The sequence below is a fragment of the Callithrix jacchus genome, chromosome 7 (genome assembly GCF_049354715.1).
Source record: "Callithrix jacchus isolate 240 chromosome 7, calJac240_pri, whole genome shotgun sequence".
Lineage (NCBI taxonomy): Eukaryota > Metazoa > Chordata > Mammalia > Primates > Cebidae > Callithrix > Callithrix jacchus.
The window spans coordinates 138,590,050-138,610,125 of record NC_133508.1 but is presented as its reverse complement, the minus strand read 5'-3'; the positions used below and the strand labels follow the sequence as shown (position 1 = coordinate 138,610,125).

At 34.4% G+C, this 20,076-nt stretch overlaps 1 protein-coding gene across 7 annotated transcripts in view; it reads right to left on the bottom strand.

Annotated features, from left to right (window-relative positions):
• The window catches only part of VAV3 (vav guanine nucleotide exchange factor 3), a 393,845-nt gene that overhangs the window by 17,907 nt on the left and 355,862 nt on the right, over window positions 1–20,076 (bottom strand). For 4 of the 7 annotated variants that reach the window (XM_035252253.3, XM_035252254.3, XM_078332619.1 and 1 more), the window contains 5 exons: window positions 18,188–18,222; window positions 12,292–12,408; window positions 11,643–11,730; window positions 5,286–5,415; window positions 2,463–2,582 (listed from right to left, as the gene is read on the bottom strand). In XM_035252253.3, coding sequence (XP_035108144.3) covers window positions 2,463–2,582; window positions 5,286–5,415; window positions 11,643–11,730; window positions 12,292–12,408; window positions 18,188–18,222 — 490 coding nt within the window. The remainder of the gene's footprint in view (window positions 1–2,462; window positions 2,583–5,285; window positions 5,416–11,642; window positions 11,731–12,291; window positions 12,409–18,187; window positions 18,223–20,076) is intronic. The other 3 variants (XM_017974986.4, XM_009001808.4, XM_078332621.1) reach the window with 1 other exon arrangement.

Sequence of the window (20,076 nt, the reverse complement as noted above, 5' to 3'; positions counted from 1 at the left end):
CATTGCACTCCCACCCAGAGAACAAGAGTGAAACTCCGTCTCAAAAAAAAAAAAGAACACAAACATACAGAGTTCTCTGCTGCTGCTTATGAACCTTCACAGAAGTGACCTGTTCACTATGCAGGTTCCCTACTGGCCACCACCCCACACCCTGTCAGCTCTCACAGACCCTTTGAGTTCAGCCTGACTGTTACTTTCAAAAGTATTTCTCTGACCCTACAGGTTAAATGATCCTGCTCCCCTTTCCTTGCACTTATGCTTCAGCTTCATAAGGATCATCAAAATGTGTGATTATTGAAGGCCTTTGTTTTTGTCTGTTCCTGTCCACCAGATTGCGAATCTTATTCACTATTGTAATTCCAGTAACTAGCACAAGGTCTAGCACATGCTAAGTGTTGAAAATATTTGCAGGATAAAGGGATGAATGACTGAATAAGCAAATCCCATAAAGTCACAGGTAAGGAACAGATGGCTTCAAATACGATCTGTTCAGTATATGCTAGTGTTCTACATGTCCTGAAATCAATTAATCAGGCCCTCCTATCTCTGAAGCAGGCAAAAGGACACTGTCACTACCTCCCAGTTCTTCAAATAGAGCTGCAGATGGAATGATCTCCACAATTTAAAACTTTCTATTCTGAAATATTTCAGACTTAAAGTAGCAAGAATAGCAAAAGGAATTCCCACACATTTTTCATTCAGACGCCCAAATGTTAACATTTTATGATGTTTACTTATCAATCGATGTATTTTTCCTGAGCCACCTGAGAATAAATTGCAGACATAATGCCCCTTATTGCTAAACACTCAGCACATGTTCCCTAAAAGAAGTATTCTCTTCTCTTGTATAACCACGGTATAGTTATCAAAAGCAGGGAATGCATTGATGTGGTACTATTTCTTAATTGAGAGAATTTATTTGAAATTTGCTAATTGCATCACATCCTTTATAGCAACATATATATACACATATTTTATTACATATACAAAATATGATACTATGTACACATGTATACATACATGTGTATATGTGTGTATACATATATATTGTATATATATATACACTGTGCATATATGTATCTTTTCAATTCCTGTTCTAGAATTCAATGCAAGACTACATGTTATACGTAGTTGCCATATCTCTTGGTCTTCTGTAATCTGAAACAGTTCCTCAGACTTTGTCTTTAATGATCTTGACATTTTTAGAGTATAAACCAATTATTTTGCAGAATGTCTTTCAATTTGGGATTGTCTGATAGTTTTATCATGATTAGATTCCACTTATGCATTTTTGGGACAAAAATACAATCAAAGTGTTGGTGTGTCCTACTTGGAGCATTATATTAGGAGGTACATGATATATCTTTGTCCCATTAATAGTGACGTTAACTTTGATTGCTTGGAAATTACCATTATCCTTTTGTAATTAATAAGTTCTTATGGAAGATACTTTGATATTATATAAATATAGTGATGGCCATTTTTAAAAATTACCGAACTCTACTCTGTGGCCCAACTAGTTCTCTACAAATAAAAACTTGGCAAAATATTTAGGTCTGCTTATGGGTCACAAAATAGCTAATTATACAACATTTCCTAGTATGCCAATCTATTAATATTACCTTACCCGCTTCTCTCATACACACAAAGAAAAAAATTTAAGATGCAATTTTTAAAAGAACATTATAAAATCTCTAATCTCATTCCTCACTCATCATATGAGAAAGCTAAGGCCCAGATAGGCTAAGTGACTCGCCTAAGGTCAGACAGCTACTCTGGCAGACCTGAAAATAATTGAGTGTTCATTGTAGAGCAAGAAAGGCAAAAGTCAATTTAATGCCCTTCAAATATACGAGCCCCACAGACATACCTAAAGCAATCTAAGGCATGTAGGTTTGAGATGATCATTTGGAAAATAATGGGATTTTTACAAAGATCCATAGAGCATCTTTCATGGAGCCACTGAAGTTTCCATGGGAAGCACAAGAGCTCACTGCTATGCCTGAGTTCTCTCTTTGTTCTTTTTCTCTCTTCTCTTCTTTCTTAGAATGACTCTCAAGTCATTCCAAAGACGAAGACAAAATCCCATCACTCTGGGAGACAGGCTGAGAGATAGCCTATGACGGGCTCGTAACTTAAAATGTTATGCTCCTTGCCCAATACTTTGGACACTTGCTTAATTCTAATCAGTATCTTTTTACATGTTATTTTGCATTTGCATAAGATAGCCCTGTCATAATCTTATCACATTGTACATACTTGAAAAAATAGTTGGTAAACATCCTAAGAACATTCTAACCTAGACTAGCCCAAAAGCAATCAGCCTGTGCAGTGCTCTGAGACTTTCTTTTTCAAGGTGACTATATTGTTTAAAAGTAATAAGAATAATGAACAGTGGGTTACAGGAGCTGAACTTCCATTCTCAATCTCTACTCAGAACACAGAATGGTTCCAAGCTTTACCTTGCTTGCTCTGTATCCTCCAAGGCCTTTTAGAAGTAATGGAGATGCCATTTCTGTCCAACCCAGTTTCCCAAGGTAATAATGCTTGGCAAATGTTATTTTTAGATGATAGCAGCATATCTAAAGCCATGAACCAAAGGTAAGCAATATGAAGACATCCCGCACAATCTTCCTATACAGAACATGCAGCATTTCCTCCTTACCACTTCCTGGGATGCACAACATGCATAGAAACAGAAGCAGTCTTTCTTTAAGGGTGAACCTTTATCAAGACTTGGTATAAAATAAGCAAGTTATATTTAAAAAATCATAATGGCAAAGATGTAAATTGCTATAAGTCATAATTAGTAAATTTATTCAAGCCTTAGAAATATAGACAAGTGCCGTGTTAGAATGAGTTAGAAGTAGCAGCAGTAGTAGAGAAAGTAGAAGTTGCAGAGTCAGCAATAACTTTAACTGTTTACCATGTAAGAGCACTATGCTAAGTGCTTTATATAGAGCACCTGATTTAGTCCTCAGAACCATCTTACTCTTCCTCTAACTTTATACAAAATTAGTCTAAAGTAAATAAAACATTGGGAGGGTATCATAAATTTGATCAAAGATTGTAATCCTTCTTTGCAGTAACGAATGACTAATCTTGGAGGGTTAACCACTGTGCAATCATTACTAACCCACTCCCCTTCTCGTCTTTTGAGTCACTTTATAAGGGAGATCTTCCCTGATCACTCCATGTTAAAATATAAAATTCCTCCAAGCCAGACTTGCCTGAGTTTCCCCATTAAAATGTAAACTCCATAAAGGTAGGAACTTTGTCTTCTTAATCACTATATCCCAGAACCTTGTGTGTGTTAGGTGTTTAATGTATGTCTGTTTAACGAATGAATGAGTAACTGATCAACAAAACCAAACTTTATAAAATTTTAAATGAATTGTTTGCTTTCCCTTCACAATTACACACAAAAAAGTTTTAGTGGCTTCACTTAAGTTGTCAGAATCTCTTAAAAAGATTGGGTAGAGAAGTTTGAGAAGTCACGAAGAAGGTGTGATTTTATTCTCTTATTTTATATTATTCTCTTATTTTGATATCATTTTTTAAATTTGATTCTTCATGGAACCCATAGCTTTATTTGTTGAAAAATTTCTCAGGGGCTAGCATGGATATTCAAAGACATTCTACTGGCTATGCTTTTTTTTTTTTTTTTTTTTTTAAAAAAGGGCCTGCAATTCTCTTCCTAGTTGCCAAACAAGTTTTAGCATTAAATACTTCATGAAACCTGAGATAAAATTTTAGGTTAGGAAACTTCATTCCTTGCTAGATGACATTCTCTGAATATCTCCCATGTGCTAAACACTGAGGAGTTGGCTGGGAGGAAACCACAGAGTGAAATATGAAGGTTAGTGACCTTCCTACCTAATATGGGACATCTGTTCTCCCTGTCTGCCCACTTCTCCTTCCTAGGTTCTCTAGAGCTAAGTGATCAACTCAAACAAGATTTTTCATCTAACTGACCTCCTTGGCAACTTTTATTATCTCTTGCTGCTGGGAAGGCCAAGAAACAGAGCTTTGAAAATTACATGTTTCATGCTGGGGGAAATGTCATAGCTTCAATAGAGTTTTAAGAAATTTGTAGGAAAACGTTTTTTTATGGAAAACTTCCATTTTGAATGAGCAAAAATTATGCCTATTTGAGAATCTAAAATAGTCAAGTCATCTTGGGCTAAAAAGTAACAAGATAAAATGTAATAGGTGTTTAAAGTTTTAACATGAAGTTCTCTCTGCTTTCACTGTAGGGGCTTACGAATATGTCATTCATTGATCACTGTGAGGAGAACATCTATTAAGTTACTTAAATAAAAAACATGTCAGTTGATGTGACAAATTGTTTGTTTACTTAAACTGAAATGTATAAAACTTCGCTGACACTGTTGAAACCCAGAGCATTACCTGTTTCCCTTTTAGTTTCTGCTTTTAGGCAAAAATATAAAGTTATATTAAACTGATGCAAGTTCTGTTTTCAAATACCTCTAGATATCCCAGTTTTGCTTAGGCTAAAGATTCTAAGAGTAATGAAACTGTATTTATTTCTCCCCTAAAACAGTTTTTTTAAAAGTGATATCAAAATAAGAGAATAAAATCACACCTTGTTCGTGACATTTTTCGTTACATTTTTTTTGGTTACATACTATATCTATCTCCAGGAAGATTTTGTAACATTAAACAATGAGAAACAAAGTTTTTGACTTAGATTCCAGTTCAACTGTAACATGTTTTCGTTTGCATGCTGATCTTTTGTGATTAGCTGTGGCACAGAACTCATTCTGAAAGAAAGTGGCTAAGGTATGGTTTTAGAAATACCAGCACCCCAAAAAACACGTTAGCAATGTCAAAATTCTGAAAGCAGTCATTAAAATAGAACATAAGCAGATTTGAGATACTAGGGTAACTGACGAGCTGTGTACCAGCCCTGCTTACATACTATTACTCAAACAGAATTATGATCACAAGCATTACATGTCAGTTAACAAGAGTTTAGTTAATATAAAAGTTAATGAAAAGTATATAATGTAAATATTAACATATATTTTACATTTCTGGTGGAATTTTGAACATAAACATAATTTTTAATTTGCCATAAAGATCTACAATTAGATATATTCATAAGCCTGTTGATCCATCTGATTCTATTTAGCTCCAGAAAAAAGTCCTTGCTCATGCATTAGCACATTCATCAGTTATATTTTAAAATTTGGAATGAAGATGTTTAATGTTATTGTGCCTCTAATTATTAAGTGACAGCAAATTGTATTCTCAATACTCACAGCTGTTGCCTGGTCGATTACCCCTCTGTCCCGCTGAATGTTCTGGCTCCTTGTATGGGAACTGCAGAGTTGTATCTAAGGTTCTGAACCCTTCCTTGAGAGAATGATGCTTGTAGTACTCCACAAGCTCCTTTAGAAAAAAGAATCAAACATATTTTTGATAAGGATACTTTTGTTCTCAAACACATCAACTCCTGAACACGTAAATACAAGGATGACCAATTTATTGCTAAATTTTCCATATGTATATGGAAGATTAAGTAAATGAGAGTCTCTCCCTGCTGTCTGGATGTACATGACACCTATCTAATAGTTGCCCTTGTTACTCAGGCCATTAATAACATGAGATATCCCCTATTGTTGATAGAGAGTATCCTGTTAGTCTTCAGTCAGACATAGCAAATGAAAAGAAACCTTACTAAACCTCAATTTCAGAGTAGTAATTATTGTTCTTATTTATGAAATACTTGCCTTTCTAAACCAAAATAAAAGGAACAGCTGCTTACTGAATATATAGCAATTTCTAGTTTCCTGCACTTATTTTCTTTCAAAATGGCAGAAAAACAAACTTGTACTTTTTCACGGTAAACAAAAGTTGATAAAGCACGAATAGTACTTGACACTGTTTTTAGTTTATGATGAAGTGCAGTACCCATCATAGCTCTGCATATCTGCTACTCAGAGGTCAGTGTAGTTCATTCCAGTTTTCTCTTATAATTAATTTGCCTTAAACACATCCAAGCCTAATGTAATAACCAGATGCCATCTTTCAGACTATGGTTTCAGGAAATTTCTTTTGACAGGTTGGTTTCATAGATTCTTCACAAATCTGAATCCCACTACTATAAACTGAAACTGAATAACAATTTGTAATAAAAATACATCATTAAACGAGTACTGTAGATACAAAATTTCTTATAAATATCTGAAATGAATATAAAATCTAAACCACTTTTAGCTTAATTACCCAATGCTTTTATTGGAGCACCTTTTAAAAAATGAAAAACAGAAAATAACCTCATTTCTTCTAAAAATACCACTGCCATCAACTTAATATCTCTGTTCAATGGTTATGTTCAAAGTTCCCCAAACAAATCAGTGAGTCCAAAAATCACTCAAAAGAAGAAAAAGAGAATCATCAATGATTTATTTATTATTTAGGACAATACTTGGGTATTGTGGAATGCACTGTACCAGGGTTTCAGGTGTGACAGAGATTATAAAGATAAGGTTCCTGCCCTCGAGGAGTTCTCATCTTGGAAGGGAAAGTTCAAAGGCATGAAAGAGAACTTCATTTTGTGTATCCAATGGGAAGGATGATGAAATGTTTTGTAATACAAGTAGCTTGGCTTAAACTTAAGAACTAGTAAAACTGCAATAGGCAGGAACAGGGGAAAGATCATTTCAGATAGAGCAAGCAGGCTGGAAACAGACATAAAGGTGATAAAACAAACATCACCTTTCATAAACCAAAAGCAGCATAGTTTGGCTAAAGCATTGGATAAAGCGAATAGAGATTTTTCAATTTCATTTATAAAATGGGGCCAGTAATATGATAACAAGGAATATATAAAGTACTTAATACATGTGAAAAATTGTAGCAGCTACCCTATTATCCCATATGCCAGGGCCTTTACATAGCTTCTTATAACCTTCACTCAAGACCATTATGAAATGGGCTTTATTCTCATTGATGCTTAAATCTCAGTGAGGTGAGTAAACTTATGCAAGTTCACATAGCTAGTGTCTTTCTCCAAAGTTTGTGCTCTTAACCATATCATACTATTAGCAAATAGTGCCTAGCAAATGTAAATATGAAAACAGAGGCCATGCATGGTTGCTCACGCCTGTAATCCCAGCACTTTGAGAGGATGAGGCCGGTTAATCACTTGAGGTCAGGAGTTCAAGACTAGCTCAGCCAACATGGCAAAACTCTGTACTAAAAATACAAAATGTTAGCCAGGTGTGGTGGCAGGGACCTGTAATCCCAGCTACTTGGGAGGCTGAGGTAGGAGTACTGCTTGAACCTGGGAGGCAGAGGTTGCAGTGAGCTGAGGTCGCGCCATTGTACTCCAGCCTGGGCAATAAGAATGAAACTGTCTTAAACACACACACACACACAAACAGGGAGGCAAGTAAAAGTGAAGTCATTTTTGCTATGTGTTCGTGCTGTCCAAGGAACTTTGTTTTCTTAGACTTAAGATGTTAGGGTCTTCCAATTATTGTATCTATAACTTGAAAAATACGTATTTCTTCCTTTCTTTCTCAGGCCCAGATAATGTGGGTCCCTGGTGAAGCAAATAATTTGGAATCAGATTAACCTTTAAAAATAAAGAGAAAAAGAAACTAAATACCATGTAGAAGTTTGTATCTCCAAAGTGGTTTCAATGGTCAGAACCATTGAAAGCATTTTTATTTTGGTGAATTTTAACATGTTTTGCACAGGCAAGGTATAGAATTCAATTCTACTTAGTGACCAATATTGCTTTTTTTTCTAAATACAAAGCAAAATTTTGTGAGGTATCTGGAATAAAATATATATATATATATAAAATCTATCAATCAATCAATCTATCTATATGTATGTATAGTGTCACTGATACAAATGATACCAAAGAGTTTTCTCCTAGTCTTATTACATAAATTGAGTAAAATGTGTTATTTTCTTTAGCAAATTTAAAAACAAACTTGAAGGGAATTAAAAGCCATAGCTTTGAACTTCAACATAATTTTGTTATAGGTAACATGAGTTTTATGATTTTTATGATTTTTGCTATGAATTACAATGTAATGAATTTGGCTAGAAACCATAGAATTATCATACTGAAAAAGCATTTGGTGATTAATACTCGCCCACCCCCAAATTTTATGGAAGAAAAAATGACTTTTCCAAGGCCTAGGGTCATACAGCTTAGTAAGCTGCAAAATACTCTTTATCACTTCACTAAGCATGGAAGATATTTGAGTTCCATTTTTACAGTCTTATGAAGGTAAATCCTCCTACATGTTTCTAACTGGGTAGAATTAAATAGTGTCACCATGGATCTTTTCCAATTTGCCTTTATGCTTTCTGTATTTTAGTCTAATCCACCCCTGCTTTAACAGTCATTGACCTTCAGGTACAACAAGGAAATCAGAAGACTCTAAACAAAAGAAATCGCTAAGCTTTTCTTATCTCACACTGACACAGCAGTGTCAACAATTCAAGTCTCTGAAAAATAATGAGTGAGAGCCAGTCATTCCAATTACCAAGGAAACAGGCAATGGAGATGGTTTATAAACAGCATTTGGACAGGGACTGTCTGGCATACATAAAAATTAGAACAAAATTAATGCCTTGTAATCTGGATACAGAAATTCATTTAGGATTTGAATTTAATGACTAAGAAAAACAAAGATTTTGATTAACCAAGCTATTGAAACTCAAGGGAAAAAGGTTAGGTCATAACCACCTAAGGCCAATCTTCTCATTCAGAAACCAGTTAATTTAAAAGCAGCTCTGGAGTTGGCTAATGTTTTACATGCTATCCATGTTTAAACTGAATTCCAGACCCTATTGTGTTTCACAGATAGAAGAGTATACTAATACCAATAACAAGAGGATACTGAACTATTCTTAAGAAATAACAACTCAAATCCACAGATCATTCCTTATAATAGACAAGTGTGTTATTTGACTCCAACATGATAAAAGGTAACTCCTTGAAGTTTGCATGATCTTGATTTTGAGGAGTTTTTACACTAATTAATCATCTTCTACCTCCTTCCAGAAGTTCAGGTTACTATAACATGAGCCATTCCTTCTGATCAAGTATCCATGCGGCATTTCCCAGCCTAGGTTCAAAGGACTGCTCTATTGTGAGGTTCTTGGTATAGACCTATTTACCACTTCTTAAGCTTCTTTTTAGAATGGCTGAGTCTTTTTGAGCTCTCCAGAAAGTGATTTCACTAGTAAGGACTCAATACAAATTTGCCCCACACATGAAACAAAAAGGAGTAGCTTCAGACGGGTTCAGCTGCCTCTTCAGCAATTTTCCAGTTATTTGCTAAATCTGACAAAAGTGCTTTTCTGAGATTGAGATTTTTTTATTCAGCTCCTTGTTTTTCTTTTCACAATTACATCCTTTGCTAATGTCTGTTAGTTTCATTTTGGTTTGCTAAAATTCTTAGTCCCTTCCCTTTAACACGCTGTGATGCATGCTTCCTTACCAAACATCCCCAGATATGGAGGAAGGAAATATATATGCACGTGTCTAATAGTGGCACTGTTGAGATTTTATACATAACATATAAGGGAAGCCTATTTTAGTACTGTGACAAGTAGTTTTAATTCCTTTTCCAGAGAACATCATTGCATAAACTTTTAAGGCTCTTTTGCACAATTTTTTTGAATGCTGGGACTGTATTTCTTTCATTATAATCACAGCTTTACATGCAGATAGAAACTCAGGCATCCATGTCTATTAATCCAGGTCACCGTGGTATTACTGGCTTTTCACATCTAACCTTGGCTTCTGAAGAACTTCCTTGAGCTGAACCCAGGTGACACAAAGCTTAATTGATTGGCCCTTTCCAGTGACTATTCCTTTTCATCTTCTTTGCTTGTCTCCTCTGATGGGAGTTACTTTTGCTGCTTTCAAAGTCTGCAAGGCTGGCATTTATCTTTGGCCCTGCAGCAGTTTTTTTCTTTTTCTTTTTCTTTTGAGATGGAGTTTTGCTCTTGTTGCCCAGGCTAGAGTGCCATAGTGTGATCTCGACTCACCACAACCTCTGCCTCCCAGGTTCAAGTGATTCTCCCCTGCAGCAGTTTTTTAAATCCCATATTAACTGTAACACTGTGGAGCAGCCTCATTACCAGCCAAGGAAGTTCTGCAGGTGAAAGCTCAAGCTGGTGTGTCTTGCAGAGATGTGGAGAGCCCCTGTGCATGCTTTTATCATGTCTCAGCTGTGCCTGTCATTCATTATTTGTGCATCCACTTGCCACCTCCTTTCCAGATTTTCATTTTATGAAGAACCTCCTCTGGTCCAATTCTCTCTGTGCTCAGCCTACTTGTTTCAACAGAATGTAAGTCACTTCCAGCAGGGAAGATGCCTGGATCTTGGTTACAAATTTGACAGAGTTTACATTTTCAAGGACATGACCTTGCTGCCCATCCTTAGATTTTGAACTGGGGAATGATCTTTACATCCACAGAGATTTTCTTATATATCTTTCAACTCAAGATGCTTCAATTTCTTTAAAACACTGACACCTGCAGAATTTGAAGCAGTTCTAAATTTTTGGATAAGGTATTCAAGCGGGCCTGCTTTGTAAGGCTCCCTTACAATCAGTTTAACTATATTGTTAACAACTGTAAAGTGCTTTGAGATGTTTTCTGGAAGGATGCAGTATGTATCATTTGATTAATGGTTCAATCAACGAGTGGTCCTTCTCTCTGTTACTCAAAGTACTTAGCAGTGCAAACGCATCTTATGTCCTATATCCAAATTCGTCATTATCTCAAGAAACTACCAAACCTGAGAAATACACTTGAGACCATTTAAGGAAATATGAACTTACAGTTTACTGTTAACAATGCATATATGATGACATATATACATTGTTTAAATGACATACATGAAATACTCTTCTGTGCTAACAAGAGTATGAATAAGTTGTATTTTTTTTAACTGTGGGAATAATCCTTATTCATTTGATGTGTTTTGACAATATACTATTTCCATTTAAATATACGATTCCTATGAAATATCAACTGTTAAGTGACAAAAATGCTACCTTGTTAATGCATAATTATCCAAGGTAATGAATGAGAAACACAGCAGAAATCACTTAAAATATCAGAAAAATACAAAAATCTTTTCAATTTGACTTTATTACATTTTATATAAATAGAAGCTAAATGTTAGACTTATTTTACTAATTACAACTTTTTGTGTTATGATTTAAAATGCTGTCCTCTGCCTGAATCAGGACATAGATACAAAGGAAGAAAAAAAAGGAGAGAAAAGTATATTAAAAATCTGCTGTGTCATTTAAACACAAACCAAAACTCATAGAAATATAAGTTTATTGTATTTATATTTGAATTTGGCATTGCTCTAAGTGTTATAAAAATATAGACTGAAATGTTATCTAAAACCTGCAAACAATTTATAATGGAGAATATGATTTGAGCAATATAAAACTTAGAGATTTTTAAATTAGAATTTTCAGAATTATGTTGCAAAATTAGAATATGATTCTCTTTAAGTAATTTTTCAGTTAACCAAATATCTAAGAAACTATAGAATTAAAATGACCTTTCTAACAAAAGAAAAATAAGGATCCTAGATTGAAAAGAAATAATCAATGCTTACCATTAAACTTTTAAATTTTCTATTTTCTGCAATGTGAAAAAAGCCATCTCTTGTTAAAATCTTGATGTGCTTTGCTTCATTATTGTACCTGTGGGCAATGAATAACTTATGAATATAAATGTGTTTTTAATCAGTAGAAATCAATAATTACCAGAGGGCATGCCCCAATAACATTATAGGAATTAATTCTGCAGACAAAATATATACCTATGCCAATACACTGGTGACAGCTAATTAACAAAATATATTTACTAGATTGGTTGAAGATACAACCAACATTTGAAGTGAGAAAGGAGATTGGATTTGACTAATCATTATGCTCAATTTATTAAGTTCAGTTTGAAAACATAGAAAAATAAGACAAAAATTGAGAAATTTATACTGCTAGAATTTACTAGAAATAGATACAAATCCAACCACAAAAATACAATGTTATGAAAGAAATCTAATATGTCAATTAGCAGCCTATAACACTTATTACTGTTTTTCTAAGAGATATTTTCAAGTATTAATGAACTGTCTGGATAGGTGCATTATTTCTGCTGCAATGAGAACTTCGGTTCTCAACTTCAGCGTTAGGCATGTCAGATGATCTATGCAATTATAAAAACAGGAAATCTATTTCTGCAAAAGTACTTGTCCTACTTACTTAATGCTAATTGCATATTCTCCTGACTCTTTGGTCCTGTGCCTCACAAGGTAAGTACTATTTACCCTATTAATAAGTTCAGTCTCGGCTTGCAATCTTTCCATTGCTCCAGCATACCTGTAAAACACAATGACACAGAAATTTTGGATAATATACCTGGAAGAGAACAGAGGCTAAAAGTAAGTATCTCTCAATATTTAATTTAGCGGCAGATCTGAGCTGTTGGTATTTCTATACTAATTACATTAAGAAAAATTAATCAGAAAAAAGGTCCTCTAATATGTCCAAATGCAAATGCTCTACAAAGCTAACAACAGCAAAATGAACAGTGCCTAATATCCACTAAGCACCTAGTAAATAAAAAGGACAAAGAGGAGTCAGTAGGTACCGGGTTAAAAGACAGTTGCGGAGAACCTAGGGACAGGAAGGAAAAGACTTGTAGAAAGACACTGCCCTGCGTAAGATACATGGATACACTTATTTTAGCTATTCTACATAGACTATGAAATGAAATCTCCTTTAAGAGTCTCTTTAAAGGAAATTCTAGTAACAATAAGTTATTTTTAATAATTATTTTTAATTTGAGATTAATTCATATAGCCCACAACTTCCATAATAACTATAATAATAAAAGGCTCAAATTCAATCTTAAAATTTTCTTTAATGATCCCTCACATCAAATATAGGTGTTAAATCTCTTGGCAAGATACATCAGAGATTTTGGCCAATACAACTTAAAGGAAAAATTCTGTTTAGATTGGTTCTCTTTCAAAGTTAGTCAATAATTAATAGAGCAGAAAGTCCTCGGGTTCACATATAGACTCATATAACTCAGTACAACTCAGTATAAACATCAACATCTAACACAAAAAATATTCATTTAAAATGCCTATGGCAGGCATTCAATAAAAGTTTGTTGAGAGAAGACATGTTAGGTTTCCATCAAGTATAAAAGAGAAACTAAGGGCATTTTATGCAGATGGTACCTTGGGTTAAAAGAAAAGTTCTAACAACTCATGAATTACTAGGACCTAGTATAATCTGACTCATGCCTACCTCTCTTCAACTTTATCTCTTACATCCTCCATAACTAGTCTCCAGCCTTCTTTCAGATCCAGGAATTTCTCAAGCTCCTTTTGAGCTTAGAGTCTTCTCACAGACTGTACCCTTGTCTGGAAACACTCACCCTCTATCATAACAATATTCCTTCTCATTGTTCAGGTTTATAAGGGTCTTTTCTGACCATATCATCTAAAGAACATTGTCCTGCATCTTGTACTACTTACTCCATTATTCTCATTACAGTATCCCTATTTTCATAGCATTTATCACAATTAGTAGTGTATGCATTTTTATCAAAGTTATGCATTAACATAGTTTTAAAAGTCCATTTACATTATAATAATTATAATGAAAAAGCAGCAGCAGTATTCCATTAGACCAGCATTATACTCCAAGTCGCATTTCAAACATTGTACCTATTTTTTATTTCTACTTGTCTATTTCTAAACAATTATATGACTATTTCTTATCAATTTTAGACGATTTCAGGAAGAAAAATCATCTTCCCCCACCACCTGTGCTTACTCCTTTACAGGGCTGTTCCTCCCTCTTGTCTTTCTGTAACCTCTACAAAGCCAGGCTGTCATCTGGCCCAGTTTTGGCATGGTGTCCATACAAAGAATATCTGCCCTCCAAAATAAAATTGCTTATGTTTTTGTTTATTCAAGTTCTTTGTCTCTATCACAGATTCTTTCCAAATTCTCCAAATACACCTCCCAATAATACACTTTCAACACCTTTGCTATGGTTTGAAGGCAGAGTGTTGTCAAAATGCAGCCAAAACTTTCATGCACAAAATTTAAAGTGTTATATAAAATTACCTTTAGGCTTTGTGTATTAGGTATATATGAAGCATAAATACATTTTGTGTTTAGACTTGGGTCCCATTCTGAATATATCTCATATGTATATGCAAATATTCCAAAATCTGAAAAAAAATCTGAAATTTGATCTTAAGCATTTTGAATAAGGGATACTTAACCTATATTAATTGGATTAGGACAACCACATAATCTACCTGTTAATTTTCTCTGTGGAAACTTTTCTTCTGAGCCCTCCACTCTCTTCTAATTGATACTGCTTGCTCTACTAAGCCTGCTGAATTACTGTAGTCCCGACATACTTCTCTTTGCTCCCCCTTCCTGGCTTCTGTATCTCCCTCTTCCTTGGTTTACTAGCTCATCCTTCAGTTTTCTGTAAATATATACAGGGTGTAACACTCTAAAGTCCCACATCTATAAAAATAGTTTATTTTACCTAGTAATTCATAGTTTGCCTATGAATATTATTAAAATATTCATTGTTTGGCTATTGGGTAAAGAGTTCTAGATGAAAAATTATTTTGCCTCTCAAATAATAATACAATGATCCATTGTCTTTTAACTTCCATTCAATGCCAATTCTAATTCTCTATGTGATCTGATTTTTTTCTCCCTAGAAACCTTCAGATTCTTTGTATTCTCTATACTGCAAAATTTTATGATAATGTGGGGTTTTTAAAATATACATTTTCCTGGCCTTTTAGAAGCATCTTTAATTTGGAGCCGCATGTCTTTCAGTTCTGAGAAATTTCTGTATCATTTCTTTGATAATTGCTGTCCTCGGTTTTCTCTTTCTGGAATTACTACGACTTGAATGCTGTATCCCCTGAGTCAATAGATTAGTTTCCATATCGTTTCTCCCATATTATCTATCTCAGACTTTTTAGAAGATTTGCTCTACTTTATTTTCCAAGTCTTCTACAATATTTAACTTGTAAGAACTCCTTTTTATTTCGATTATTTTTTAAAACATCAAGCTTACTTCCAATGAACTTATGTTTACTTTTAATTTTGAAGATGTAAATAAAAGTTTTTTTAAGTCATCTGCTCACACTAATATGTATTTTCAAATTTCTTTCTTTCTTTTCTTTTTTGTTTTTTTTAGTTCAAGGGTTTTCTCAAAGGTACGGTTAATCTTTGTTGTTTGTTTCTACTTAAGAGGGCTGCATCCACGATTGATGGGAAGCTGTGTGTGTGTGAGCACCAAAGTAGGTCCATTGCGTAGGAGTCTGATCTTTGTTTTTAGTTTTTTTGAGATGAAGCCTCGCACTGTTGCCTGGGCTGGTATGCAGTGGTGCGATCTTGGTTTGCTGCAATCTCTGCCTCTGGAGTTCAAGCAATTATCCTGCCTCAGCCTCCTGAGTAGCTAGGATTACAGGCGCCCACCATGACACTGGGCTAATTTTTTGTATTTTTAGTAGAGATGAGGTTTCACTATGTCGGTCAGGCTGGTCTCGAACTCCTGACCTCATGATCCGTCTGCCTCAGCTTCCCAACATGCTGGGATTACAGGCATGAGCGACTGCGCCTGGCCAGGTCTGATCATTTGATAAGCACCTGAGGACTGGGCTGGGAAACACCCACAGGTCTGGATTTTAGATTTTTAACTCTATTTTGTTTCTTTAGCCAAAAATCTTCCAAATTCCTGCCTAAATACCAAGACAGGGGAATTACATATATATATATATATAAGGCAATTTGTCTGACTCGTAAGAGAAAAGGCAGGGACCCTGCATCTATCTCTTGTTCTGCATACAGATTTTCAGACAGTTCCCCAGTTTGCAGTTCCAAATCTCTTTCCTGTCTTTTGATACTCCAAAACATAGATTATTTAAGACAATCATCTTAATTTTCTATTTATTTCATTCTGTATGCAAGATACAAAATTTGCCTTGTGGAAACAATTTAGTTTTAAATGTAGAAATAATGAGTAGATAATATAGTTGATGATACTTAACTTCTCAGTGACTTGAGAACTACCATACCATTATGCAATGTAATTTTCTCTAAATAGTTTAGTATTTCTAAAACTGAAGGTTTTATTTTCTGGGGTAGTGGTCATTTTGTTCCCTAGCAGAAGACATTTCACATCAAACTGCTTGCTTAGTTTAAATAGATTGTCCAGGTTGCTCAAGAAAAGAGGAAAAGTAATTTTAAAGTTCTACTATATCTTTATTTCTTCCTGTTTTCAAGGTTTTATCTCTGCCTGAACATTTTGCTTTTTTACAAATAATATTATAACTGGTCATAGTTTCAGTAGGATTTTACATACTGGCAAGGGTGCATTTTAAAACAAGGGTACAAAACCTATCCTCTGGTGCCCTGAAGGTTCTCAGGTACCTGATAAGTTTATTTCATAAAATCCATGCAGTTTGAGGTAGCGGTATTTATCACTCAAACCATTACCTTTGTAACTATAATGCCCAGTCACATGAAAAATGGTGTAAGAGAAGAAACCTAATCATCACACTTTCAAGATTCTTTAACAGTTCCCGATGTTTTTTTAGTTTGATTGTCAATGCTATCAGCTCTGGTCTCCAAATATAATTTCTTTCAGGACTACAGTTTAAAATTCCACAGACACTAATGACTTCAAATTGTCTTCAATCAGGTAAAAATGAAGTATATTTCCAGTTCTATCACAAACCTGCTGCAATTTCTTCAGCAAGCTCAGTGCTGAGGCCCAGGGAGGGACCTCAGGGAGGGTAGACAGTAACTACAGAAGGCAAAAGTGAGTGACTGCCAGAGGAGGGGCAGGTGGGGTAGGGCCCAAGCAGGAAAATCCCGTACCCTGCACAATGGATTCCTACACTTTAAAAAGTAACTCAGGATGTTCCATGCTTTTGTTATAGAACAGAAAATAATCAGAATATGTAAAAAAAAATCAGATAATTCACATGGTAACATGCAAACCCAACTCGTACTATATATTCCCAGGATATTTCATTTATATATGTATTCTGATCTCTCATTTTTATACATGTGTTTTAATATCAAGAAAATCAAAATTGATTCATTTTAAGAGGAGTCAAATACAAAATTCAGGAAAACAAATCAAAATGAGTAATGTGCCCACATTCTGTATTTTGGGGGCAGTAGAGCAATGTACAGATGGCATAACTTGGAATTCCAGCTTTACTACACACTAGCTGCATGTTCTGTTTCTTTGTTTCTTCATGTATAAAAATAACAACAATTACCACTACTTTTCTTATATAAATGTCAAAGTAACAAAACATGTACAGTACAAAGCACAGTAAATAGTATGTATTAGTTATTATAACCATAACTATTGTGGATCCTAAATATATTTTTTAATAGTTAAAGATATCTAGAAAATAATAATTACCATACACTACACTTCCTTGGTTTTGTTAATGATACTGTCAGCCTTTAAGTGGTAAGGGTGCCCCATCCTTATGACATATTTTGTTGCTCCCATATTGTATGTTGTAAATTTTATTTTTAGAAGCTACTATTGTTAGTCAGGAACAGTGGCTCACACCTGTAATCCCAGCATTTTTGGAGGATCACTTGAGCCTAGGAGTTCAAGGCTGCAGTGAGTTATGACCACACCACTGCACTCCATCCTGGGAGACAGAGCAAGACCCCATCTCTAAAACAATAAAAAATGAAAAAAAGAATAGACTACTGTCCATTTTTGAGCTAATTTTTAGTTTCAGAAAATGAAATCATATTTTTTCTCTCTGCTTTAACTATAAAATAGAAGACACATATGCATATGTTCCAATCCTTTCTGTGGCTGTTATAAACTTTAAATCATCAGTCAAGGGCAACTGGGCACTCATGCATGTACATGCACCTCGCTCTCAGATAAAGATATAGGAAGGTCAGCAATACATGAATTCATTACGGTGTTTTGTTACATCTGAAAACACTGTTAGCCAAGACAAATGGAAATGGAATATGGTTTACTACCCCCACATTTAAGGCATCCTGGAGCTAAGGGGATGGTATTTCAACTTAGCTACATAAACATTTTTAATACTTACCAGGGTTGGCAAGAATAATCTACTGGTTTGGGCACCTAGGATATAAAAAGGCAAAAATAGATTAAGTTTACTTAAGGGAAGCTTTTAGAAATCAATCATTAATTCAGTTCAGCTGACTCAGCTCTATAAAACCCTAAGTAGCACAGTCCTGGAACTATCCACTGGCAATTTTATACAGAGTGAATCACAGTATATGTCAGAAAAGTAGAAAACAATTCATTTCACTTTAATTCATTCTTTCATTCATTTTACTGCCACTGTAACTCTAAGGGGAGAGATAGCAAGCAAACATGAACTAGAAACTTTTAATATTTATTATCAAGGCAATTTAATTCTATCAAAGAAAATTAAAGTGAAACTTTATTAATAAAACCAAATAGCACTTTACTTTTCCAAAGCATTGGGAAAACATGCAAAATAAACAATATACACTGGATGTAGACTCTTATTTTGTAAAAAATTCCAAATTTGGATTTAAAAATCCACCAACTACAAACCTTTTATTCAGAAAAAAGGCATGGAAAATACTTAATTTTTCCATTTTGTCACATAGAGCTTTGCATAAGGGAAAAATATTGCATTTCCTATTCAAAGAAAGCAAGCAAACTTGTAGCTGCTGCTGATCAACTGGAAAATGAACAAAGACAAAGCAGGTATATTAATGTTAAAAATAAGAAATAAAATACATTCTACAGACAAGATTACAAAGATTAAAAATCCCTAACAATAGGAGTGCAGATAGTCTGTCTCATGTCCAAATCTTTGATATATGCATTCCATGCTCTTACTGGGATTTTTATATTTGGTGATTGAAAATCTTCTCCCTCATTTGTAACAGTAAAATCTATAGTATTTCAGAGAAGTGGCCAATGTGAACATGTCTCTAGCTATGCTAGTCTTTACAATGTGCTGTTACTATTTTGCCCTTCCAGGTTGAGTTACGTACAGGTTGAGTATCCCTTATCTGCAATGCTTGGGACTAGAGATGTTTCAAATTTTAGAATAAAAAAATTTAGAATACTTGCCTTATGTTCAGCATCCCTAATTCAAAATGTAAAATCTTATATGTTCCAGTGAACATTTCCTTTAAGCATCATGTCAGAGCTCAAAAAGTTTAGACTTTAGAGCATTTCAGATGTCAGATTTCCAAATTAGGAATATTCAAGCTGTTTCAAAAATCATCTTTCTAGTCAGAACATTTCTTTATTAACATTCAAATACTATTATACTATGGATTACATTTTTCATATTACCACTTTGTAAAATCCAGATAAACAGCAATTAATATTGAAGGTAAATTATACCTAATCTTTCAAATAGTTTCTTACATAATTTTGTTTTCACAAATAAATTGATCTTCAATAGTTTCCCTTTTGAGGATAAAAGATACATGGCTTCTGAAATCTGATAGGAAAAATATTTCCTCTTTCCCTCTCCCTCTCTGTGTTCTTTAAAAGTATAAAATATGTTTATTCTTTTTTTTTTTTTTTTTTGAGTTGCTGAGGGAGACAGTTGTTATTTAATGGAGAGAGAGTTGTTCAGGGAGAGAGTTGTTATTTAATGAGGAGAGTTGTTATTTAACGGGGGCAGAGTTGCTGGGAAGAGAGTTGTTATTTAATGGGAGAGTTGCTTGGGACTAGAGATATGGGGACAGAATTATTTAATGAGGAGAGAGTTGTTATTTAGTGGGTAGTAGAGTGGTTGGGGGAGAGAGCTGTCATTTAATGGGGATAGGGTTGTTAGAAGAAAGTGTGGTTATTTAATGGGGAGAGTTGTTATTTAATGAGGAGAGAGGTTTTTTTTTTTCAAATTGTACTTTAAGTTCTCAGGTACATGTATAGATCCTGCAGGATTGTTGCATAGGTACACACATGCCATGGTGGTTTGCT